At 40.9% G+C, this 26,514-nt stretch overlaps 1 protein-coding gene across 1 annotated transcript in view; it reads right to left on the bottom strand.

The window, feature by feature from the left end:
• Nucleotides 1-291: 291 nt before the first annotated feature.
• The window catches only part of LOC137217886 (protein WWC3-like), a 173,190-nt gene continuing 146,967 nt past the window's right edge, over nucleotides 292-26,514 (bottom strand). The window contains 8 exon segments of the mRNA XM_067724886.1: nucleotides 292-2,695; nucleotides 5,232-5,371; nucleotides 5,572-5,714; nucleotides 6,520-6,590; nucleotides 7,416-7,709; nucleotides 7,711-7,737; nucleotides 7,884-8,231; nucleotides 9,907-9,999. Coding sequence (XP_067580987.1) covers nucleotides 7,470-7,709; nucleotides 7,711-7,737; nucleotides 7,884-8,231; nucleotides 9,907-9,999 — 708 coding nt within the window. The 3' untranslated portion in view covers nucleotides 292-2,695; nucleotides 5,232-5,371; nucleotides 5,572-5,714; nucleotides 6,520-6,590; nucleotides 7,416-7,469.

Genomic DNA, 26,514 nt, shown 5'->3' with positions numbered 1-26,514 from the left:
AGCCCAGGGATCAAACCCGTGTACCCTGCATCGGCAAGCAGATTTTTAACCACTGTGCCATCAGAGAAGTCCTGAAACTTTTTTGATTATACTTTTCCATACTGTTTTCTTCACTTCTGATCCAATCAAATTGGTCTTACATATTCAAAGGATGTGGATGAACAGGGAAAAAAAAGAGGAACACAACCTCATACTGCAAACAGAAGCAAACAAGCCTATCCAACAGCACGCTGTTAACCAAGCATAGAGAAAATGCTGAGAAGTAAAGTGACTTCTAGTCTTTGCCTTCCTCAGCCCCAAGAGGTGACCTCTTAGCTCTTAGAACATCCAGCCTGGTAACAGTGTTTCTGGTGACCTGGGGGCTTCCGGCTACACTTGACAGTCTAACAGTGTGATATATGGTAGGGACTTGGGGCCATTGGGTATTAGCTCTACCACTGAAGGGACCAGAGGCTAGGATCAGCCACAGGGGTGGTCAGCCACATGGCTGAGCCCCAATAAAAACTCTGGACACTAAGGCTTGGGTGGGTCTGTCTGGTTGACCAAACTTCATGTCTGCTGTCACATGTCACAGCCAGGAATACTTAGCAATATCCATGACTTCACTGGGAGAAGACAATTGGAAGGTTTGTGTGTGTAGCTTTCCTAGACCCTGCCCTACTGCACCTCTTCCCTTGGCTGACTTTAATCGGTATCCTTTCCCTATAATAAATTGTAACCGTGAGCGTAACAGCCTTCAGTGGGTATTGCAAGTTGTTCTAAAGTGTTATTAAATCCGGGTGTGGTTTGGGGAACCCTCCCACCCACAAACTTGCAAGTGGTATCAGATATCAGGGTGTGGTATTGAGGATGACAATCTAACACTGCCACTGCTCGTAATCTACCAATACCACGTTAGTAATACCAGGAATATAATTCCAGGGTCAAAAAGAACTACAAAAACACCTTTGTCTCCACTCAGTGGATTTCTTGTCCCTAGGAAAACTGGCTTTGCAATTTTCATGTTATTTTATGTGTACTGTTTATAAAACTAAGTAACTTAATTAATACCAGGAGTTTCATCACAAGAGAAAGAGATACAGATATATGTAAAACAAAGTTAAGTTGGGGGGAAAATCTGTAAAGTTAAATTTTAACTGGAAATTTAATTTAATAAATAACGTTTACTTTAATTGGAAATAGGACATACAATTCAACTTCAAAAATTATTTTCAAAGGATTGCAAAAGTTGAGAAAATAAGAATAACGAGTCCCCATGTACGCACCCCCAGCTTCAACATTTTCTAACCCACGGCCAGCCTTGATTCATCTTTACCTAAGCAGTCCTGCACTGGGTCATTCTGAAACAAATGCCCAGCCACAGATCATTTGAACCTGAAATATTCTGGTACTCCTCTCTAAAAGGCAAGCAACTGCATCAGACTGCTAGGTTTCTTAGTCTCTTCCAATTTATGCTCTCCTCTCTCTTTTCATCCACGTTTGAGTCTGTTCTCCTTTTTGACAAGAATTCCTCACGAGAGGTATCGTGCACTGCCACTGGGAGGCACATCATGTCTGGTTATCTCTTTTGTTGTCATGTTGAAATCAAGCAACAGGTTTAGGTGTCATAAGCGTGACCCCCAACACTAATATCCACTCGCAATGTTTTCACTTAAGGAAAAGAACTTTGACATCAACGAAGTATTCTGGTCTACAATTTCCAGGTGAGTAGTAAATAATCAGGAGTGCAGGTAGCACAGGTGCAAAGTCCTTATGGTGAAATAATACTTGAACAATCCCAGACTGTGGAGTACTGAATTAGACAGGAAGCCTGTACTCTTTAAAATTCAAAACAGGGAGGCAAACTCAGGTTAAAAGAGTCCCAAAGAGACACTACAGAAAACTGTGTGTGAGAACATTGGCTGGTCCTTGGATCCACGTGGGGAAGGGAACACAGGCACAGGAAAAGAAAGAAAGAATATAAAAGCAATAGAACAAGATGTTAACAATCATTTGCAGGTAGGCAGAAAATAAGCTGCCATCGGTTATTTGTCCTTGTCCTATTTTTTCAGTCTTTCTATATTTTGTGGTATTTTTGTTAAAACCAGTTGGGGAAAATATTGTACTTCATTAGCACATCAGATACCAGCTAACACTGGATGTGAACCTCTGTCAGAGGAATCTGAGGAGTGGAGAGGGGAAACAACTCTGCAGAGAAACATTTCATCAACACTAGGTTAAGGTTATTCGGACACCTTTAGCCCTTTACCTCAAGGAACTCACCTAAAGTCATCAGAGTCGAAACACAAAGTTTCCCTCTCGTGGCCAACTGTAGTTTATATAGCTAACCTGCAGAGACTGGGCTGATGGATGCAGCCCAAAGGGAAGTCTCACAACTGTTTAGCGTCAAGTTCAAGAGACCGTCTGGCAACTTCTCGTCCTAAATGTGTGGACTGGGATGAGAATGGGACTCAAGGAGAACATCTCTGCCAGAAGCAACCGTCACTTATCTCTCTGACTTCCACATTGCAGTTCTATCTAATCAAGGTAGGGTACAAGTAAAATAGAAGGAGCAACAGGAAAAAGGAAGAAAGAGAGAGAAGGTTGGGAGGGAAGAAAGGAAACAAATACTTACCTGTGTCCAATTTGATAAAGTTGGGTATCTTGCCAGTCCCTAAATCAATCAGTACTGTGTCGTTCACCTTGATGAGACAACCTGGGTATTGAACGGTACAAGCATATGAGTTACCAAGTGCAGGATTCCCTTTGTACCCACAGTTAACTTCCTCACTTCGTGTACTATCTCACACAGCAAAGAAAACCGATATAAAGTGTAAAAGCAAAGCCAACTGAAACCACCACCTAATTATTATCCCATCTGCATGATCAGATCCCCCAGATGGCTGTCCTCTTGCTCTCTGTACATCCCCTGCTGGACCAGTGCCTGCTTCGCCTACACCCTACTCACATGATTGACTTTGTCCTACATACCTGCCCCTGCCCCAGCTAGTGATTGCTGTAGCTTTAGATCAGAACACCTTTACCAGGATAGCTTAACAAAGGGGCAGTGAGGGGTGTGCCCCTCTACTAGTTTCCCTGGTAACTAATGAGCCAACCTGGTGTCAATTCCACCTATAACTGGTAACCTTCCCCCCTACCCCAGGAGTCCTGCCTGCTGTGAGCTGCACATAATGGGGTGTTGCTCCAGGACCTTGCTTAGATGTGTAAGCCCCGCCCCCAGCCATTAAACCACTGATGTCTACCTTGCTGACCCCAGGCTCTTTCTTTGGTCTTAAAGCTGGGCAAGTGCAGGGTTTGCAGGCCTAGGGCTTGCAGGCCTCTGGCCTGCAGCCCAAGAGTGAGACAAAGGAAATCTCACAGGGATGAAAGATTCAGGATATATAAAATTTAAAAAATAATAAAGTAAGATAAAATAAAGTAAGGTCAATAGAACGCTATGATAGTTTGATTTAAAATAAGAAATATGTTACTTTGGTCTTCATCCAAGGTTCTTCCTAACACAGAAATCAGTGAAAAGGTGAAATCAATGCCTTTTTTTATTCCTAACGAGCTTTTCAACCATGAGTTTATTTTAATGAGGAGACTTTTGGAAAACCCTGGATTACTATAGGATGGCAGCTGAAATATTTACAGACAAAATGATATTGTGTGTGGGATTTGCTTCCAAATATGAGGAGAAGTGAATGGAAGTGTAAGAGAAACAAATTTGGCCATGACTGATCCATGTTGAAATTTGGTCAGAGGACCATAGGGATTTATTTTACTATTTTTATACATTTATAGTTCTCCAAAACTTAAAAGGAATTTTAAAATATATTTCCACTCTGTTTTAAGAACTCTAATTTTAAGAAATACTTTCAAACAATACAAATCGGAGGAAATGGTGACATAAGCAAAGAGAGGAATATTGATTATTACTTATTCCCACAACAGAAGAATATTTATTTAAGGAGTTTTCAACCAAAGTTTGACAACTCAGTGATCATAGGAAGAAAAAATTAGTTTACTTGTAGCTCTGTTTTAAAAGAAGCTGGTGGCAGCATTTTGACAGTTTCTTGAAAAGGGATATCAACATTTGCAATCTACCTCTGACTACCCTGAGTAAGACTGCCAATAAAATAGGGCAGTTTTCTTAATGACAAAGGAAACATATAAACATATTATGTCATACAGTTTATGATGCTCCCACGACGTCAGGAATTTATTCTAGGGCCTACAATAGTGCCAGGTAAGTAGCAGGTGTTCAGTAAATATGTTTTATTAATAAAGGAATGAATACATGAAAAAACATACGAATGACTGAGTTCTAAATTTTAATTGAGGAAGATATAGTATATCACTTCATCATGGGGACACAAAACTTAAGGATATACAAAGATAAACATAAGGCAACAGGACTTAACTTTTCGTTCATGTGGGATATGCTCCTGACAGTCTTAATTGATCAGAAGTTGCAAAATCAAGCCCACCATCTGCTCCACCACAGCCTCTAACACAGACCATTTGTCTTTTCCAGCATGAACAATGAACACTCAAAAAGGGGTCCTCCACAGGCAGCACAGAACTTTTCTTCATTGGTCTCGATTTTACTTCCTTACTATGATCTTATAAAAGCAATCACATGCAAGGCAGAGCATGGAGAAGTAAAACAGAGAAGTGGCAAATGTAAGAGGCCACTGCACGGCCATAGAAGCTGCATTTGGCTAAGATGGGATTTAAAACAACAAAAATCCCCCAGCTCTCTATCAGGGAAACACTTCCAAATGGAAATCTGTTTGAGCTGGGGATAGAGGGTGGAGAGGAGTATGTTATTCAGTGTTATTCAAAAGCACCTGTCTGGGGCATTTCTATGCTGGCACAGCTGCTAAGAAGAAGCACAGAGAAAATGCATTCTGCAAGCCTCCCCACATGAATGGAGACTGTACCTCAGATATAAATAACTTGCCATTTGCATCCTCTAGAGTCCCGTGGTAGACAGTTCTTTGTTTGATTTTAAAGTTTCAAATAGCTCAGGGAAGTTAGAGAGGGCCTAACTGTCCTCACTTGCTTACCCATGCTGTCTGCTTGGCTGCTAATTCTACTAAGGAATGTTTTGTGAGTCTCTACTTCCACTGCCAGTATATACACTAAGAAATTGACGAGGGAAAAAAAATCAAAACAAAGATTAGAAACACATAGCAACAGATGACAACTGTGAATAGCATAAAGTTTTCAGTCTTAGTACTACTTACAAACTCTATTGTCCATATTTTCAACGGAAAAGAGGGAGAAGAAAGCTACAGGAAGAGTTGTATGTTCTTTCTGTCTTTCTTTCTTTCACATTTTGTGACTGATCTTGTTTACTCATCCAAAGCTTCATGAAGAAGAGTGCCTTTTAAATATAATAAGTATATATTAGGCAAAATATTTATATCACTTGGCAATTCAAAGAATAGTTGTACCCTTTTATTGAATAAAAATATTTTTCCTCATGAGCTAGTTCTAAGATTTCTTAAGAAATGTTGGCAAGACTCCAGCATGGGGCGGGGGGCCTTCTGAGCGAAAGCACATGCTCTCCTGTGAGTGACTCGCCTGGTAGCTGTAGTTCCCACGGAAGCTGGCTTCCTCAAGAAAGCGCCTTCAAAGGTTATCGTGTCCATGTCGTGACTGCTCTATCCATCAGCGGATCCAGTGACTCAGTGAAAACACACCTTCCTTCTTCTATTTTCACTTTCCTGCAGGGCAGAGCAGCAGAGCAGAAGCTCCACCACTGCCCTCCTTGTCGGTCAGGATCAGATGGGGCGGACTGGAAAGGCAGGCGGGGCTGCCGAGCCCGGGTGAGGGTGGGCTGTGTGCCTGCCGGGGGCTCCGTGACCAGCCTCAGACCCGGGGTGGGCACGGAAGGGTGCACGGAAACCAGGGGCTATGGGTGCCCAGCCCGCGCGGGAGACCAAGCTCCGCAAAGCGCACCCCGCACTGACTTAGGACTGAGCCCCTAAGGTGGCATCTTAACAGAACATAAAGGGTGCGAAAGTGTACACTACACATGATAAATGCACACAGGAGAAACGGGACGAGTGACGAGTTCAGCACATAGTGTTTGCATTTCCGATGTCAGAACACAAAACCGGCCCCAAAGATCCATTCTACCACATGGCAAATACTGAAGAACCAAGTTTCAGTCTTAAAATACATCTTAAAGTCAGTATTCTCCTTCAAGGAGGAAGAAAAGAACCATGAATAAATGACAATAGAGTGAATTTGCCTGAGTTTCTGTCTTCCACCCTTCAAGTCAAAGAAAACAGCATGGAAACTGTCGAATCTTCACACAACAGCTACTCTTTTATAAAATAACCTGTTTGAGATGTTAATTTAACAACAAGGAAAAGCCAAGCCCTGCTCCTGTCACTATCAAAAAATACATATTTATAGACTTTCGAAAAAAAAATTGTATATTAATAACTTTGCACACATATTTGAAAGACAATTTTAGCTAGACAATTTTAGAACTTCGCAGAAATAAAATAGGCAGATAAATACTCCAGCAAACAGCATCAACCGGCAGCAGGGGTATGTTAGCCCGTGGTCTCGTGAAAAATGTTATCTTCTCCCTGGGTGGGCATGGAAAAAATTATGTTAGAAGGTGATATGCAGACACGGAAAGCTGGCAGGAAGCTCTCATGTCAATGATGGCTTTCCTTGTTCAAAGAACAATCAGAATTTGAATTTCCATAATATATGTTCGTATACAAATTTTCAAAATTTTAATAGAAGTTATGATACTCCTAGGAGGGCAGGGACTTACCTCCAGTGGCTGGAAGAGTGCCTGCTACATAGTGTTAACTCTTGTTCTATCAACAAATGAATACATTTTAAAAATATATCAATAGATGAATTCTAAATCAAAACTGAAGGAAGTGGTTATAATATCTTGTGTTATTTTATGATAAGGACATAAAAATTACAGGTATAGAAAAAAACAAAGCTAAAAGTCAGGCACAAAGTAGTATGGATAGAACTGTGTTAACTGCGGCTGTATAAAAGAACAAAACCATGCAAAACTAATTTATGTCATTAGAATTCAACACAGTGTTTAAGGAAATTTGCAGAGTAATCTGGAAATGCTGATAATGTTTTGATTTCTGTCATGTTCAGTTTATGAGAACTCACTAAACTATCTTGGTAAGAAAAGAACATTTTCCTGAATATAGAGTATGCTTCACTCTAAATTTTAAAAAGCAAAGATAACACATACTGTACATATGTAAATTGCTGTTATTTATGATCATAAACATAAAAAGATGTTACAAGAGCCGGTAAGTGATTTATGTTTATTAGATGAAATCAGTCATGAAAAAAATAACAGGTTAGGTAGTAACATGTGGTATGTTAATTCTTAATAAGCTGAATGCAAAATTAAACAAAAATGATCATACCTGGCCTTAATTAAAGCTCCACAGAAAATAAATCAGGAGAAAAATCGCACAATGCTAACAGCAGTGGGGATTCCAGCTTTGTTCTCGACTTCCTTGTGGGTCTCTCTCAATACTTACTTTACTCTTCATAATGACAAAGGTATGACAGTAAAAATCAAGCGCGAGAGTGAGGCCTGGGCTTCTCCCCACCTGAACGCCTGCACCCAGCTGGATGGGCTCTTTGAGGTTCCGCCCGCGCAGCTGGCACACCCCTTTGGAGGCCTTCTTCAGCGTCTTCTCAGCTGCCTGTTCTTGAATGGAAGTCAAGTTTGGTCTGTCTCGTCTGGAACAGCAACGCGGGGTGAACCAGACGGGTTTGCTTCCAGTTTTAAGGAAGAGCGATGGAAGCCCCTGCCAGCTCCGGGCACCGGGAGGCGAGAAAGGCCCGGCCGCCTGCCCCCTCCCCGCGTTGGCGGGCCGGGGCCTCACCTGCCTCTCGGCCTCCCGCAGCAGGCTCCGGAAGCGCTCGTCGCGCAGCAGCCAGGCCGGGGGCTCGGCGTGGCCGCGGAGCTGGGCGTCCTCCAGGCGCTGGCGCAGCTCGCGCAGGTCGCACAGCTCCTCGGTCAGCTGCCGCTGCCGCGTCCGCGACGCCTGGAGGTCCAGCTCCAGGTCCAGGGACGTGCGCGCCGCCAGCGCCGCCGCGGAGGACCTGCAGGGCTGCGAGACCGCGGCCGTGAGCGCGCCCACCCCGCCCGCGCCCTTCCCGCAGCTTCTTCCCTGAGTGACCGACCCCACTGGAGAGAGACAGCCGCAGCGTGGCCCGACGCCAACACAACACTGGATGTGGGCCACACGGGTTCAAACCTCCACTCCGGTAACGAGCCAGTGACAGCAAGCTGTCCGCTGTAATGACGACCTAGGCTTTGGCTAAAGCGCAGAGAAACAGACCCTCTCACACGGGGCAGGAGGGCGTCATCTTTCTCAAGTGCTACTTGACAATATAAGCAAGAGCCACAAAATGTTGTGTTTTCTTTGGTTCTGAAATTTCATGTGACTTGCACCTGAAAGGCACAGCTGATGATGTGCAAAAGCTTTATGACAGAAAAATTCTAAATACCTGACAAGAGAAAAGTGATCAAATACATTATAAGGCCCGCAGAAAACGCAGCTACTGTAGAAAGATGAAAAATAGACCGACATGGCAAAATCTTAATGGCCTACTGTATAACGGGAAAAAAGCACGTTATAAACCACGTTGAGGGCTTTCTGGTTAAACACACACAAGCTGTCAAAAACGTTCCTCCCCAGGGAATTCCCTGGTAGTCCGATGGTTAGGACTCCCCGCTTCCAATGCTGGGCTGCAAATTCAATCCCTGGTCAGAGAACTACAACTGCAAGCCGCGCAGCGAGGCCGAACATCAACAACAACAACAACAAAAAACGCTCCTCCCCACACACGCCTGAAGTAAGCAAGTCTCCTGTTTTCAAGAAAGCTCTAAGACGACAATAGAATTTTGTACACGGAGCTGAGAGCAGTACTTCCCACGCCACGGCTAACAACGCTGGGGAAGGCAGTTAGTGCAACAAAATCACAAATCCACGAGCCTATCAGCGTTGTTGGGAGGACTGAATAACTATGCGTTTTACACACCCATAACACTATTTTGCACATATACAGAAGTTAAATGCAAATCTAAGTGACTTAATAAACACAAACTCATTTAAAAGCTCTCCTGAATTCATAGTAGGATAGTAGGTTCCCAACCACGGGTGACTTGGGCCCTCCGGAGACATTTTTGGTCGTCACAACTGGGGGAGGGGGTGATACCGGCAACTAGTGGGTCAAGGCCAGGGATGCAGCTCAACAGCCCACAGTGCACAGGACAGCCCCCAACAAAGACAGACCTAGGCCAAAATGCCAACAGCATGGCTGCTGAGAAATACTTTCGTTGCTGAGTTATGTATTTTCTTATCACTCTCAGTCAGCGGCTACTCTAAATACAACCACCACAAGGAGATCTGGGAATTTCTTTTTCTTTCAAAGAATTCTTGCCCGGGAAAGTCAGGGAACCACTACCTTACAAATTAAAAGGAGCAAAACTGTGTACAATGGCGTGACGTGGAGAAAAAATCCGGTGTATATAAAGGAAAACTGTAGAACAGTCCTATGTAGGAGAATGCGCCACGGTGAAAGACCCAAATTTTCTAAACTGTATATACTCCCTTGTCAAAAAAGAAAGAAGAATCTCTTATACAGAATGGCTGTTTATTAATTTATTATATTTTAAAATGTAAAGATCATGTATTATCTTAGATTACGACATTATCTTAGGAAATTAACAAATACTGGTAACATTGACATTATATACACTTTTAAAAATTATATCTAAGTAAACAAGGAAATAAACATATTACCTTTCAATTAATCTTACCTAAAATATTACCCCTTCAGGTTTGTGGAAATAACTCCCAGCGTACATACAGACGGCAGATTAGTCTACGTGGCACATACCTGCTTATAGCGAAGGGTTCGTCTTTCCAAAGTGTTTCGGACAAGGGGGGACTTGCGGGCCAGCATTGAACTGTCGCTGTCACTACGATAAAGCTACACCAAAAAGATGGAGGTTCAGAAACACTTCCTCAAGAATTCAACATTCATTCTCTGTGTACTCTGAACTGGATTATTTTGGTTCTCGTGCAGGTACTCAAACAGTTATGACGTTTAGAGCTTTTACCAAGACTTTGGGTTTCGCGTACAAGAAAACCCCACACAAGAGTTTCAGGCCAAACAAAGACAAACCAAATAAGCAGACCAACCCCCGGCCCCACCCCTGCTTCAGGTCCATCAACCGAACCAGCTGAGGTTTTCCAGGCTAATCGAGCAACTTCGGTCCTATCAATGCCAACTGCCACTTGGTACGGTGTGACGCTCATGAAAACCCGCACTCTCCTCAGCGCTTTTCACTTTTTATCAGTCATTCTCATTTGCTGTGTTTCTAGCTTTGGCAAGAGCTGGGAAGAGTGGCGTTCCAGATAAGAGCCTCGTTCTTGGCAGGAGGACAAGACCACACCACTAACACCCACCCTGCCCGTCAAGGGAAAAGGCCTGTCTTTAAAAAGAAAAATAAATAATGCCGACTTCACGGGAGCTGAGACGTTACGTATTTCATTTGGCGGCAGGTTTTCATTTCAGGATCAACATGTATCTGTGTGAAAGCAAAGTCCTGGCCTTCACGGCCTTACTTTCCATGCCAGTGAACCCCAGATAGCAGGAAATGTTGCAGCACTGCACTTACGTGCCTCCCAGTCATCACAAACATATATAAAAACAGAGGCCTCTAGAAGCATCGCCGGTCAGTGCGTGTGCCTTTGTGCTGGGCACAAAGCACAGTGCAGGGGCTGGAGGCCTGTCTCTGGGGAGGTGAAGGGCTTCCTCCTTCACCGCCCCGTCCTCCTCAGCAAGCAGGCGGGAGGCTGCTCCACAGGGGTTCGGCAGGAGTCTAGGATAAGGAAGGATGGCCTTCGATCAGGCACCTCCAGCCGCGTGATGAAGCATCAGGCCCCACAGGGCCGCAGCCTGATGGGGCGGGAGTGCCCCGCCTGACCCTGGGCTGCCCGGGGCAGTGCGACCGGGACACCTCACTGTGTGGGGAGAGGAGCTGCAGGCCTCGCAAACGTGGCCACCCGGGCCCCAGCCCCTCCTGTGAGTTGCTCCCTCCTGTGAGTAAAGGATTCCCTGCCCAAGTATCCATTGACAGACGAATGGATAAAGCAGGCGTGGCACATATATACAGTGGAATATTCCTCAGCCATAAAAAGAAACGAAACTGAGTTACTTGTAGTGAGGTGGATGGACCTAAAGTCTGTCATACAAAGTAAAGTAAGTCAGAAAGAGAGAAAGAAATACCCGTATGCTAACACATATATATGGAATCTAAAAAAAAAGGCTCTGAAGAACCTAGGGGCAGGACAGGAATAAAGACGCAGACGTAGAGGATGGACTTGAGGACATGGGGAGGGAGGGGGAAGGGTGAGCTAGGACAAAGTGAGAGAGAGGCGTGGACTTATATATACACTACCAAATGCAAAACAGATAGCTAGTGGGAAGCAGTCGCATAGCACAGGGAGATCAGCTCCCTGCTTTGTGACCACCTAGAAGGGTGGAGTAGAAAGGGTGGGAGGGAGACGCAAGAGGGAGGGGATATGCGGATGTATGCACACATATAGCTGATTCACTTTGTTATACAGCAGAAGCTAACACAACAATGTAAAGCAATTATACTCCAATAAAGATCTATTAAAAAAATACCACAGACTAGGGAGATTAAACAACAGAAAAGTATTTTTTCACAATTATGGAACTCAAGTCCTAGGTCAGGAGGGCTGTCAGCAGGGTTGATTTCTATTTTATTTATGTCTGGTTTAATCATTATTTCCTTCCTTGTGTTAGTTGTCATTTATTTGCTCCTCTTTTCTAGTTCTTTAAGTTGTAAGGTTTTGGTTTGTTGATTTGAGATATTTCTTCCTTTGTAAGGTAAGAGTTTATAGCCATTAATTTCTGTCTTAGTAGAGAGGAGGAAAACTTGCCACAATTTGGCAATGATGTTCTAGATATGACACCAAAAGCACAGGCCACAAAAGTAAAAAGGGCACAATCAACAGACCTCAAAGACAACCCACTGAATGGGAGAAAATATACCCAAATCAGGTATCCAGTAAAGAATTAATATCCAAAGTATCTGAAGAACTCCTACGAGTCAAAAACAAACAAATCTGATTTTAAAACTGGCAAAGAACTTAAAGAAGATATACAAATAGCCGTTAAGCTACATGAAAATATGATCACACTATGAATCCCTAGGGAAATAAAAAGCAAATCCACAACAAATACTACTTTACATCCATTAGGATAATTATTGTGACAGAAGCAGAAAACAACAAGTTTTGGCAAAGACTGGGAGAAAATGGAACTTCAAGTGCACTGCTCACAGGAATGCAAAATTGTGCAGCCACTGTAGAAGAAAATATGATGGATTCTTAAAACATTTACTGTTGAATTACCATATGATGACCCATTTTTATCTCTAGGTATATACCCAAAAGAAATGAAAGCAGGGACTGAAACAGATATTTGTATAACAATTTTCTAGCAACATTATTCATCATAGCCAAAAGATGGATGCAACTCAAGTGTACATCGACAGATGAATGTATAAACAAAATGTGTCACATATGTACAGAGGAATATTGTTCAGCCTTAAAAAGAAAGGAAATTCTGATGCAACCAACATGGATGAACGCTGAAGACATATGCTAAGTGAAATAATTCAGACACAAAATGATAAATATTGTATGACCGCATTTATAGCAGGTAGCCAAACTAGGCAATCTCATAGAAACAGAAAGTGGAACAGTGTTTACTAAGACCTGGTTTGGGAAGAACTGGGAGTTACTATTCAATGGGTACAGAGTTTCAGTTTGAGATGACGGAAAAGTTCTGGAAATGTAATGGCAATGACTGTACAACATTATGAACGTACTTAATGCCACTAAATTATACACCTGAAAGGGTTAAATAGGTAAATTTTATGTTATATATTTGCCACAATAAAAAACTTAATAAAGCTTTAAAAGCTCAAAAAAATCAGTATTACACTTTACTGATTTATTTGGTCTCTGGCATGCATGCTCTTGAAAGCAGGGCTGTTTCTTTTCTGTGCTGTTGCATGTGCAATCGGTGGTACATAACAGGTGTTCAATAAATACTTGAGGAAAGAATAGATATGGAGAGTAGGTACTGGTATCTACAAAAATTAAAGAAAACTATATATTGTCCCTGCTATCAATAAATGTATCATCCATTGAGCAGATCAGTTACACACATTAAATACCTGAAAAATTCCAAAGAAACATGAAAACAATATGCAACAGTGTAGTATTGACTGTAATATGTAAATACTCACGGAATTCAGGATGAATTACTACGGGAAAATCATCAAGAAGAAAATCTGAGTAATGTGCGACATAAAAGGAAAAAGAACGCAGTCTGAAATGGCATAGAGTGGGCACAAAACAAATGTAAAAATTCAGGAGAAAACTTTAAAGTGGCACCAAGAAGACTAGGGGGTTGGGGGAAGCCATAAAAAGCCTATTAGATCTATTTAGCTAATAGCAGGTCTGCAAGTTAGGATAAAGTACCTAGGTTTGCACTGATGAGTCAGAAAAAAGATACAGCATCCTAAGCAAAGTGATGACCTAAGGGAAAGATGTTTAAGGGAATCAATCTGAGGCTGAAATGAAAAATAAACTAATGTGGGTGGAAAATAAAGGCAATTTATGCAAAAAGTTCCCATAATGATCCGTTAAAGATATACTGAAGCCTATGGATCCTCTAACCAAGAAAAAAATCCATATACTTTGGCATATGATTATCAGGTTGAGGACCTCAGACCTAGGCTAAAGAACTGGCTGTGAAAAGAGAATGGCATGATTAAATCTAGGAGTTTACAATAAAGTAATGTAAAAAAAACTTAAAATCAGACACTTGTACTATGGATCCATTCACATAAATCAAATAGGACTAAAATTGACCGATATTTTGATTTTTAGATCTATAAACTGTTTGCTCTCTAGGGACATGGTTTCCTAGGACTGCTTCAGGATTTTTAGCGAAGACTGAAACTCACAACTTCATGTTTTCTTTTAAAAGCATAAAACTAGCATCAAAATAAATGACAGTGTTGGATTATGATACAGAGGACAGGAAAACAAAGCTGTGATTCCAAACTTATAACAAAAAATTTACTTTTAAAAATTAAGGGGGACGATCTCCCCCCAAGACACTTATTAACTACAAGGGAAAAATATTAATTTTATTGTGGAGAAACGCTGACAGACGTCATTTTAACAACATAAATAAAGCTGACTTCTTTAGCGGTATAGCAAATTCACAACATGTGTCTCCTGATAGTATACATATGACTCAACGTCACTTCTAGATATTTCTGCCAAAAACACAAACCTGAATCTAATGAGGAAAAATCAGACAAAGCCACATGGAGGGACATCCCACAAAATAATGGGCCTGAATTTGTCAAACATGTTAAGGTCATAAAAGACAAAAATGTTCCAGAATAATGAAGATAAAGGGACTTGAGAGGTAAAAGCAAAGCATAAACCTTTATTGGAACCTTGACAAATTTTTTTTTCTTTTTCTTTAAACCACATTTGTGTTTCAATTGGTTAAATTTAAATATGTCTATAGATTTGAAAATAGTACTAATTAGTTAATTTTCTGATTTTGATTACTATGGTAATGAGGCAGAATCATTGTTTTTAGGAAAATACACTGAAGAATTTGACTGGAAAAGGGTATGATATCTATAACGTATTCTCAAAAAAATCAGAAAAGAAATTATATTATGTTAAGTAAATGGAACACTTGATTGTTAACTGGATCCCAAATAAACAACAAAAGAAACAAACCAAAATGCAACTAAATAATAAACAAATAGGACTTCAAAGGAAATACCTAACTTTTTAAAAATACTTATGAAGCTGTGGACTAAGGATGCCACCTGCCATATCAGTGAACAACAGCCATCAGCCACTACAGCTGCCCCCAGTGCTGAGCCCTGAGGGAACTCAAGATAAAAACAGGAAGCCCACCATCAAGCCCTCAGCCACTACAGCCGCCCCCGATGGTGCACCCAGAGGGGACTCAGGATGGGAAAGAACATGATTCTGACCCTAGATAGCTAAGGTGCATATCAAAGGAATGCTTTCAGTGAGCCCAGACTCTTGTATCTTCCCCTATGTAGAAAAGTGCTGCATTCATTCACTTGAGATGTCCGGTTTTCTATAATTAACTTGCAGCAGTGGTGGAGGCAAGTCCTTGTACTGTGCAACCATCCCTATGCGGAAACCCACTCATTTTAACGAAAGCTTGCTCTGCTGGGAGCACGGATAAGTTCTGAGCATTGTGGTGGTTTTACACTACCAGAGGGAAAACCCAAGACACGTAAAAGGAGCTAAAACGACTTTAGGGCAAAATCCCGGAGGAGTTAGACTCACAAGCAGCACACTGGCCCACCCCACAATTTCACTAGAAAATTTTATCCCCAACAAATTCAACTTTAAAATGGGAAACAGATACTCTCAAACAGAGAAACATGGAGTGTCAGAAAGCCAGCCTCCACGCTAACACTCTAGCCAGATTCACGTGCAATACGTATGGAGCTCACACTTACAAGCACCAACCGAATTAGGGCAATTACACTAAGAGATCTCAACCTTAAATGGCCAAATTGGGTCTGTTTTGACATGTGAAAACTGGGGGATTTTTTTTTTGCATATGCAGCTAGAAAAAGATCAAACAGAAATGGAATGCTTATTTCAATTGGTATTTAGAAGCTTCTAAAAGGGGAAATGATAAAGTAACTTCTTCGCAAAAAATCAACAAAAGGTTGCTCAAAATGATACTAGAATTTTTAAAAGCCAATAGCGTTAACCTTGTCTCTCACTCCGTTCCTTCTTTATATCCTCCTTTATCCAAACTGCCTAACCCAGACGCGCTCTCTCTCTCTTCCACCAACCCATTCTCCTGCTGCTTCCCCCTCCCCGGGAAAGGAAGACATAAGATCAGAAGTACTCATAGCTCCCTTGAAGGAGAAACCTATTACAGGAAGAGGTGAACTGTACTCTGCGCTTACGTACACATCCTGGACCCGAGCAGAACTTAGTTTAGCTAAGGACTTTCTCGAATGTAGTCAAGATCCATTGGGATTTGCTAAGGAATTTGAGCTAATCGTCCAAACCTATGAGCTCAGGTTTTCCGATTTATATCAAGTAATACAGCTATTAGTTTCTAAAAGTCAAACAAAGGAATAAGTAGAGAAAGCAGGATGGAGAGACCCCTTAACAAATTTTGATTTATACAACCTACAGGCTCAAGGTGAATGCAAGGAGTTAGCTCATAAATTACTCAGAATTATCACAGAGCTTTTTCCAAAAACTGCCGACTGGTCAAAGATTCAGCAAGTAAACAAACACGAGATGAATCAATCCTGGATCACTATGAGAGGTTCAAGGAAACTTTTAAACAATATTACAGCATGACACTCGAATCATTCTTTAACCACCAAGATGATTCTTTGCTTAACTCCATCTTTTTAGAAGGTCTGGATGAGGAATCGGCTGCTCTAAACGACACGATTTAGGCATGTTAATCATTTAGACATGATTTGTCTGTATCACATACAAATGCCCTTGTCATGCTGGCTGACCAACTTTTCAAAAGTACTAAAAAGAAAAAGATGCCTCTATAAAAATTATGAACATTCAGTTGCAACAATTAAATAATCAATGTCAGTCTAAAGTTAACCAACCCTATTCAATCCGCGACTGGTAAATTCTGAAATTTGCCTTTACTGAAAAACACTGGGTCATTACTGGGGAAACTGCAAGACAAGAAAAGAGAGACCTAGAAGGGAAACCAGATACAGACTGTAATTTCAAGTTAAACAAGAGTAAGGCTGATCTGAGGGAACATGGGGAGTCTTTCCCCTTCTCCTCTCTAACACCCTGGAAGAAATAGAAATGATTATATGAGAAGAAAACAATTAAAGCAGTAATAGATACAGGAGCTACCTTTTACATTTTGAACCCTATCAAAATTAAAGGCTCTCTCTCTCTAACACCTCAGTACAGATGGTAGGGGTTTCTAATGCAAATATTAAGACGCTCAGATCATTACCTTTAGAATTATAACTAGGAGAACTTAAACAAAGGAACTCCTTTTTCCTAGTAGAATATACCCCTATGAACCTGAAAGGTATAGATTTATTAGGAACTTATGATGCTCATATTTCTTTTACTGTTAAGGGAGAAATGGTTTTAGCCCTAAAAGATTACTCAGATTTCTTCATCATATAATGTTTGTGACTGAGAGTGATGCTGAACAAGAAACTGCCAGGCTTAGTACCTGAAGAATTGGGGTCACTTGATCCTACTGACATAGGGAAAATACATTCTGCAGCAGCCATTAAAATTACCACAGACCAAAATAAACCCCTGTCCAATATCAGTCAATACCTATCGAGGCGGGAAGCCACAGAAGAAACAGAACTTTTGATATCAGCTTACATTAAGAAATGGCTTACTGTGCCTTACAGTAGCCCCTGTGACACTGCCATTCTGCCAGTTAAAAATCGAATGGCAAGAAAATTGAAATTGTCTCAAGCATCTTTTCCGACCACAACGCTATGAAACTAGATATCAATTACAGGGAAAGATCTGTAAAAAATACAAACACATGGAGGCTAAACAATACACTACTTAATAACGAAGTCATAACTGAAGAAATCGAAGAGGAAATAAAAAATATCTAGAAACAAATGACAATGGAGACACGATGACCCAAAATCTATGGGATGCAGCATGGGCAGTTCTAAGAGGGAAGTTTGCAGCAATACAATCCTACCTTAAGAAACAGGAAACATCTCGAATAACAACCTAACCATGCACCTAAAGCAATTAGAGAAAGAAGAACAAAAAAACCCCCAGAGTTAGCAGAAGGAAAGAAATAATAAAGATCAGATCAGAAATAAATGAAAAAGAAATGAAGGAAACGATAGCAAAGATCAATAAAACTAAAAGCTGGTTCTTTGATAAGATAAACAAAATTGATAAGCCATTAGCCAGACTCATCAAGAAAAAAAGGGAGAAGACTCAAATCAATAGAATTAGAAATGAAAAAGGGGAAGTAACAACTGACACTGCAGAAATAGAAAAGATCATGAGAGATTACAACAAGCAACTCTATGCCAATAAAATGGACATCCTGGAAGAAATGGACAAATTCTTAGAAATGCACAACCTACAAAGACTGAATCAGGAAGAAACAGAAAATATGAACAGACCAATCACAAGCACTGAAATTGAAACTGTGATTAAAAATCTTCCAACAAAGAAAAGCCCAGGACCAGATGGCTTCACAGGCGAAGTCTATCAAACATTTAAAGAAGAGCTAACACCTATCCTTCTCAAACTCTTCTAAAATATAGCAGAGGGAGGAACACTCCCAATCTCATTCTACGAGGTCACCATCACCCTGATACCAAAAGCAGACAAAGATGGCACAAAGAAAGAAAACTACAGGCCAATATCACTGATGAAAATAGATGCAAAAATCCTCAACAAAATAATAGCAAACAGAATGCAACAGCACATTAAAAGGATCATAGACCATGATCAAGAGGGGTTTATTCCAGGAATGCAAGGATTCTTCAATATATGCAAATCAATCAACGTGATACACCATATTAACAAACTGAAGGAGAAAAACCATATGGTCATCTCAATAGATGCAGAGAAAACTTTCAACAAAATTCAACACCCATTTATGATAAAAACCCACCAGAAAGTAGGCATAGAGAGAACTTTCCTCAACATAATAAAGGCCATATATGACAAACCCACAGCCAACATCATCCTCAATGGCGAAAAACTCAAAGAATTTCCACTAAGATCAGGAACAAGACAAGGTTGCCCAATCTCACCACTCTTATTTAACATAGTTTTGGAAGTTTTAGCCACAGCAATCAGAGAAGAAAAGGAAATAAAAGGAATCCAAATCAGAAAATAAGAAGTAAAGTTGTCACTGTTTTCAGATGCCATGATACTATACTTAGAGAATCCTAAAGATGCTACCAGAAAACTACTAGAGTTAATCAATGAATTTGGTAAAGTAGCAGGATACAAAATTTAATGCATAGAAATATCTGACATTCCTATACACTAGTGATGAAAAATCTGAAGGTGAAATCAAGAAAACACTCCCATATGCCACTGCAACAAAAAGAATAAAATATCTAGGAATAAACCTACCTAAGGAGAAAGAAGACCTGTATGCAGAAAATTATAAGACACTGATGAAAGAAATTAAAAATGATACAAATAAATGGAGAGATATACCATGTTCTTGGATTGGAAGAATCAATATTGTGAAAATGACTCTATTATCCAAAACAATCTACAGATTGAATGCAATCCTTATCAAACTACCACTGGCATTTTTTACAGAACTAGAACAGAACATTTCACAATTTGTATGGAAAGACAAGAGACCGCGAATAGCCAAAGCAATCTTGAGAACAAAAAACGGAGCTGGAGGAATCAGGCTCCCTGACTTCAGACTATACTACAAAGCTACAGTAATCAAGACAGTATGGTACTGGCAAAAAAAGAAAAACAGAAAGATAGATCAATGGAACAGGATAGAAAGTCCAGAGATAAACCCACGTATATATGGTCACCTTATCTTTGATAAAGGAGGCAGGAATGTTCAGTGGAGAAAGGACAGCCTCTTCAATAAGTGGTGCTGGGAAAACTGCACAGGTACATGTAAAAGTATGATATTAGATCACTCCCTAACACCATACACAAAAATAAGCTCAAAATGGATTAAAGACGTAAATGTAAGGCCAGAAACTATCAACATCTTAGAGGAAAACACAGGCAGAACACTCTATGACATAAATCACAGCAAGATCCTTTTTGACCCACCTCCTAGAGAAATGGAAATAAAAACAAAAATAAACAAATGGGACCTAATGAAACTTCAAAGGTTTTACACAGCAAAGGAAACTATACACAAGACCAAAAGACAACCCTCAGAATGGGAGAAAATATTTGCAAATGAAGCAACTGACAAAGGATTAATCTCCAAAATTTATAAGCAGCTCATGCTGCTCAACAACAAAAAAACAAACAACCCAGTCCAAAAATGGGCAGAAGACCTAAATAGACATTTCTCCAAAGAAGATATACAGACTGCCAACAAACACATGAAAGAATGCTCAACATCATTAATCATTAGAGAAATGCAAATCAAAGCTACGATGAGATATCATCTCACACCAGTCAGAATGGCCATCATCAAAAAATCTAGAAACAATAAACGCTGGAGAGGGTGCAGAGAAAAGGAACACTCTTGCACTGCTGGTGGGAATGTGAATTGGTACAGCCACTATGGAGAACAGTATGGAGGTTCCTTAAAAAAGTACAAATAGAACGACCATATGACCCAGCAATCCCACTACTGGGCATATACCCTGAGAAAACCAAAATTCAAAAAGAGTCATGTACCATAATGTTCATTGCAGCACTATTTACAATAGCCTGGAGATGGAAACAACCTACGTGTCCATCATCGGATGAATGGATAAAGAAGATGTGGCACATATATACAATGGAATATTACTCAGCCATAAAAAGAAACGAAATTGAGCTATTTGTAATGAGGTGGATGGACCTAGAGTCTGTCACAGAGAGTGAAGTAAGTCAGTAAGGGAAAGACAAATACCGTATGCTAACACACATATATATATGGAATTTAAGAAAAAAAAAACGTCATGAAGAACCTAGGGGTAAGACAGGAATAAAGACACAGACCTACTAGAGAATGGACTTGAAGATATGGAGAGGGGGAAGGGTAAACTGTGACAAAGCGAGAGAGTGGCATGGACATATATACACTACCAAATGTAAGGTAGATAGCTAGTGGGAAGCAGCCGCACAGCACAGGGAGATCAGCTCGGTGCTTTGTGACCGCCTGGAGGGGTGGGATAGGGAGGGTGGGAGGGAGGGAGACGCGCGAGGGAAGAGATATGGGGACATATGTATATGTATAACTGATTCACTTTGTTATAGAGCAGAAACTAACACAACATTGTAAAGCAATTATACTCCAATAAAGATGTAAACAAAAAAATCTAATGGCAAGAATTGGAGATTTGTACAAGGTTTGAGATCTATCAGTGCTACTATCTTCCTTGGTATTGTGCAGTGCCAAATACCCATACCTTACTGTCCTATATCCCTAAAATTAGTGACTTCTTTACTGTGAAAGATTTCTGCAGTTCATTCTTTAGTATCCCTGTACATCCTGATGCCCAATATCTTTTTGCCTTTGCTTGGAATGAACTATAATATACATGGACCATGATGCCACAGGGCTACACTGAAAGCCCCACTTACTTTTCCCAGATATTAAAAGTGTACTTACAGGGGAGACCTTCAAGATGGCAGAGGAGTAAGACATGGAGGTCATCTTCCTCTCCACAAATACATCAGAAATACATGTACCCGTGGAACAACTCCTACAGAACACCTACTGAACGCTGGCAGAAGACCTCAGACTTCCCAAACAGCAAGAAACACCCCACATACCTGGGTAGGGCAAAAGAAAAAAGAAAAAACAGAGACAAAAGAATAGGGATGGGACCTGAACCTTGGGAGGTAGCTGTGAAGGAGGAAAAGATTCCACACACTAGGAAGCCTCTTCACTGGCGGAGATGGGGTGGGCAGTGGGGTGAAGCTTCCGAGCCATGGAGAGGGCAGTAATAGGGGTGCAGAGGGCAAAGCGGAGAGATTCCCGCACAGAGGCTCGGTGCAGACCAGCACTCACCAGCCGGAGACGCTTGCCTGCTCAGCCACCGGGGCGGGCGGGGGCTGGGAACTGAGGCTCGGGCTTCGGAGGGCAGGTCCCAGGGAGAGGACTGCGGTTGGCTGCGTGAACACAGCCTGAAGGGGGCTAGTGCGCCACAGCTAGCCGGGAGGGAGTCCAGGGAAAAGTCTGGAGCTGCCGAAGAGGCAAGAGACCATTGTTTCGGGGTGCGCAAGGAGAGGGGATTCAGAGCATGGCCTAAACGAGATCCAGAGACGGGTGTGAGCCGCGGCTGTCAGTGAGGACACAAGAGACGGGATTGAGACGCTAAAGCTGCCTGCTGCCACCACCAAGAAGCCTGTGTGCAAGCACAGGTCACTATCCACACCACCCCTCCCAGGAGCCTGTGCAGCCCGCCACTGCCAGGGTCCCATGATCCAAGGACAACTTCCCCGGGAGAACACAAGGCGCACCGCAGCCTGGTGCAACGTCATGCTGGTTTCTGTGGCCACAGGCTCACCCCACATCCGTACCCCTCCCTCCCCCCCCCCCCCCGAGTGAGCCAGAGTCCCCGAAGCAGCGTCTCCTTTAACCCCGTCCTGTCTGAGAGAAGAACAGACGCCCACCGGCGACCTACACGCAGAGGCAGGGCCAAATCCAAAGCTGAGCCCCGGGAGCTGTGAGCACAAAGAAGATAAAGGGAAATCTCTCCCAGCAGCCTCAGGAGCAGAGGATTAAATTTCCACAATCAACTTGATGTACCCTGCATCTGTGGAATACATGAATAGACAACGATTCATCCCAAATTGAGGAGGTGGACTTTGGGAGGAACTGTAGACTTGAGGTTTGCTTTCTGCACTTAATTTCTTTTTGGTTTTATTTTTATCTTAGTTTAGTACTTAGAGTTGATTATCATTGGTAGATTTATTTATTTGGTTGCTCTCTTCCTTTTTTTTTAATATATAGATATATATTTTTTTCCTTTTTCTCTTTTTGTGAGTGCGTACGTGTATGCTTCTTGGTGCGATTTTCTCTGTACAGCTTTGCTTTTACCATTTGTCCTAGGGTTCTGTCTGTCCATTCTTTAGTATAGGTTTTAGCACTTACTATCACTGGTGGATGTGTTTTTTGGTTTGGTTATGCTTTTCTTTCTTTCTTTTTTATTTTTCTCTTCTTAATTACTTTTTAATTTTTTCAATTTTTAATAATTTTTTTATTTTAATAACTTTCTTCCTCCCTCCTTCCCTCCCTCCCTCTCTCTCTCTTTCTTTCTTTTTTTTTCTCCTGATCTGTGTGGCTGACAGGGCCTTGGTGCTCTGGTCACGTGTCAGGCCTGTGCCTCTGAGGTGAGAGAGCCGAGATCAGTACACTGGTCCACCAGAGACCTCCCGGCTCCATGCAATATCAAACGGCGAAAGCTCACCCAGAGATCTCCATCTCAACGCTAAGACCCAGCTCCACTCAGTGACCAGCAAGCTTCAGTGCTGGACACCCCATACCAAACAACTAGCAAGACAGGAACACAATCACACCCATTAGCAGAAAGGCTGCCTAAAATCATACTAAATTCACACACAACCCAAAACGCACCACCAGACGTGCACCTGCCCACCAGAAAAATAAGATCCAGCCTTATCCGCCAGAACACAGGCACCAGTCCCCTGCACCAGGAAACCTACACAGCCCACTGAACCAACCTTACCCAGTGCAGGCAGACACGAAAAACAACAGGAACTATGAACCTGCAGCCTGAGAAAAGGAGACTCCAAACAGAGTGAGTTAAGCAAAATGAGAAGACAGAGAAACACACAGCAGATGAAGGAGCAAGATAAAAACCCAGCAGACAAAACAAATTAAGAGGAAATAGGCAGTCTACCTGAATAAGAATTCACAGTAATGATAGTAAACATGATCCAAATTCTTGGAAACAGAATGGAGAAAATACAAGAAACATTTAACAAGGACCTAGAAGAACTAAAGAGCAAACAAACAATGATGAACAACACAATAAATGAAATTAAAAATTCTCTAGAAAGAAAAAAAAATTCTCTAGAAGGAATCAATAGCACAATAACTGAGGCAGAAGAACAGATTAGTGACCTGGATGATAAAATAGTGGAACTAACTACCACAGAGCAGAATAAAGAAAAAATGAAAAGAATTGAGGACAGTCTTAGAGACCTCTGGGCAAAAATTAAATGCACTAACATTCGAATTATAGGGGTCTCAGAAAAAGAAGGAAAAAAAAAGGGTCTGAGAAACTATTTGAAGAGATTATAGCTGAAAACTTCCTTAACATGGGAAAGGAAATAGTCAACCAAGTCCAGGAAGCGCAGAGAGTCCCATACAGGATAAATCCAAGGAGAAACATGCCATGACACATATTAATCAAACTATCAAAAAAGAAATACAAAGAAAAAATATTAAAAGCAGCAAGGGTAAAACAACAAAAAACATACAAGGGAATCCCCATAAAGTTAACAGATCATCTTTCAGCATAAACTCTGCAAGCCAGAAGGGAGAAGCAAGTCATATTTAAAGTGATGAAATGGAAAAACCTACAAGCAAGATTATTCTACCCAGCAAGGATCTCGTTCAAATTCGATGGAGAAATTAAAACTTTTACAAACAAGCAAAAGCTAAGAGAATTCAGCACCACCAAACCAGCTTTGCAACGAATGATAAAGGAACTTCTCTAGGTAGGAAACACAAGAAAAGAAAAAGACCTACAATAACAAACCCAAAACATTAAGAAAATGGTAATAGGAACAAACATACTTATCTATAACTATCTTAAATGTAAATGGATTAAATGCTGCAACCAAAAGACACAGACTGCCTGAATGGATACGAAAACAAGACCTGCATATATGCTGTCTACAAGGGACCCACTTCAGACCTAGGGACACATACAGACTGAAAGTGAGGGGATGGAAAAAAGATATTACATGTAAATGGAAATCAAAGGAAATCTGGAGTAGCAATTCTCACAGCAGACAAAATAGACTTTAAAATAAAGACTATTACAAGACACAAAGAAGGACACTACATAATGAGCAAGGGATCAATCTAAGAAGAAGATATAACAATTGTAAATATTTATGCACCCAACATAGGAGCATCTCAATACATAAGGAAAATACTAACAGCCATAAAAGGGGAAATTGACAGTAACACAATCATAGTAGGATACTTTAACACCCCACTTTCTCCAATGGACAGATCACCCAAAATGATAATAAATAAGGAAACACAAGCTTTAAATGATACATTAAACAAGAGGGACTTATTTGATATTTATAGAACATTCCTTCCAAAAACAACAGGATACACTTTCTTCTCTAGTGCTCATGGAAAATTCTCCTGGATAGATCATATCTTGGGTCACATATCAAGCCTTGGCAAATTTAAGAAAATTGAAATCGTATCAAGAATATTTTCTGACCACAATGCTATGAGACTAGATATCAATTACAGGAAAAAATTTGTAGAAAATAGAAACACACGGAGGCTAAACAATACACTACTTAATAGACAAGAGATCACTGAAGAAATCAAAGAGGATATCAAAAAAATACCTAGAAACAAATAAGAATGAAAGCACGACGATCCAAAACCTATGGGATGCAGCGAAAGCAGTTCTAAGAGGGAAGTTTATAACAATGCAATCGTACGTCAAGAAATAAGAAACACCCCAAATAAACAATCTAACCTTACACCTAAAGCAATTAGAGAAAGAAGAACAAAAAAAACCCCCAAAGTTAGCAGGAGGAAGGAAATCATAAAGATCAGATCAGAGATAAATGAAAAAGAAATGAATGAAATGATAGCAAAGATCAATAAAATTAAAAGCTGATTCTTTGAGAAGATATACAAAATTGATAAACCATTAACAAGACTCATCAAGAATAAAAGGGAGAAGACTCAAATCAATAGAATTAGAAATGAAAAAGGAGAAGTAACACTGCAGAAATACAAAGGATCATGAGAAATTACTATAAACAACTATATGCCAATAAAATGGACAAACTGGAAGAAATGGACAAATACTTAGAAAAGCACAACCTTCTGAGACTGAACCAGGAAGAAATAGAAAATATAAACAGACCACTCACAAGCATTGAAATTGAGAGTGTGATTAAAAATCTTCCAACGAACAAAAGCCCAGACCAGATGGCTTCAGATGGCTTCACAGGACCAGATGGCTTCACAGGTGAATTCTACCAAACATTTAGAGAAGAACTAAAAACTATCCTTCTCAAACTCTTCCAAAATACAGCAGAGGGAGGAACACTCCCAAACTCATTCTGTGAGGCCACCATCACCCTGATAACAAAACCAGACAAGGATGTCACAAAGAAAGAAAACTACAGGCCATTATCACTGATGAACATGGATGAAAAAATCCTCCACAAAATACTAGCAAACAACATCCAACAGCACATTAAAGGGAGTATACACCATGATCAAGTGGGGTTTATCCCAATATATGCAAATCAATCAATGTGATAAACTATATTAACAAATTGAAGGAGAAAAGCCATATAATCATGTCAATAGATGCAGAAAAAGCTTTTCACAAAATTCAACACCGATTTATGATAAAAACACTCCAGAAGCAGGCATAGAGGGAACTTACCTCAACATAATAAAGGCCATATATGACAAACCCAC

Source organism: Pseudorca crassidens, chromosome Y (assembly GCF_039906515.1).
Source record: "Pseudorca crassidens isolate mPseCra1 chromosome Y, mPseCra1.hap1, whole genome shotgun sequence".
Classification (NCBI taxonomy): domain Eukaryota; kingdom Metazoa; phylum Chordata; class Mammalia; order Artiodactyla; family Delphinidae; genus Pseudorca; species Pseudorca crassidens.
The sequence above is the reverse complement of the archived record's forward strand: the minus strand, read 5'-3'. Positions and strand labels throughout refer to the sequence as shown.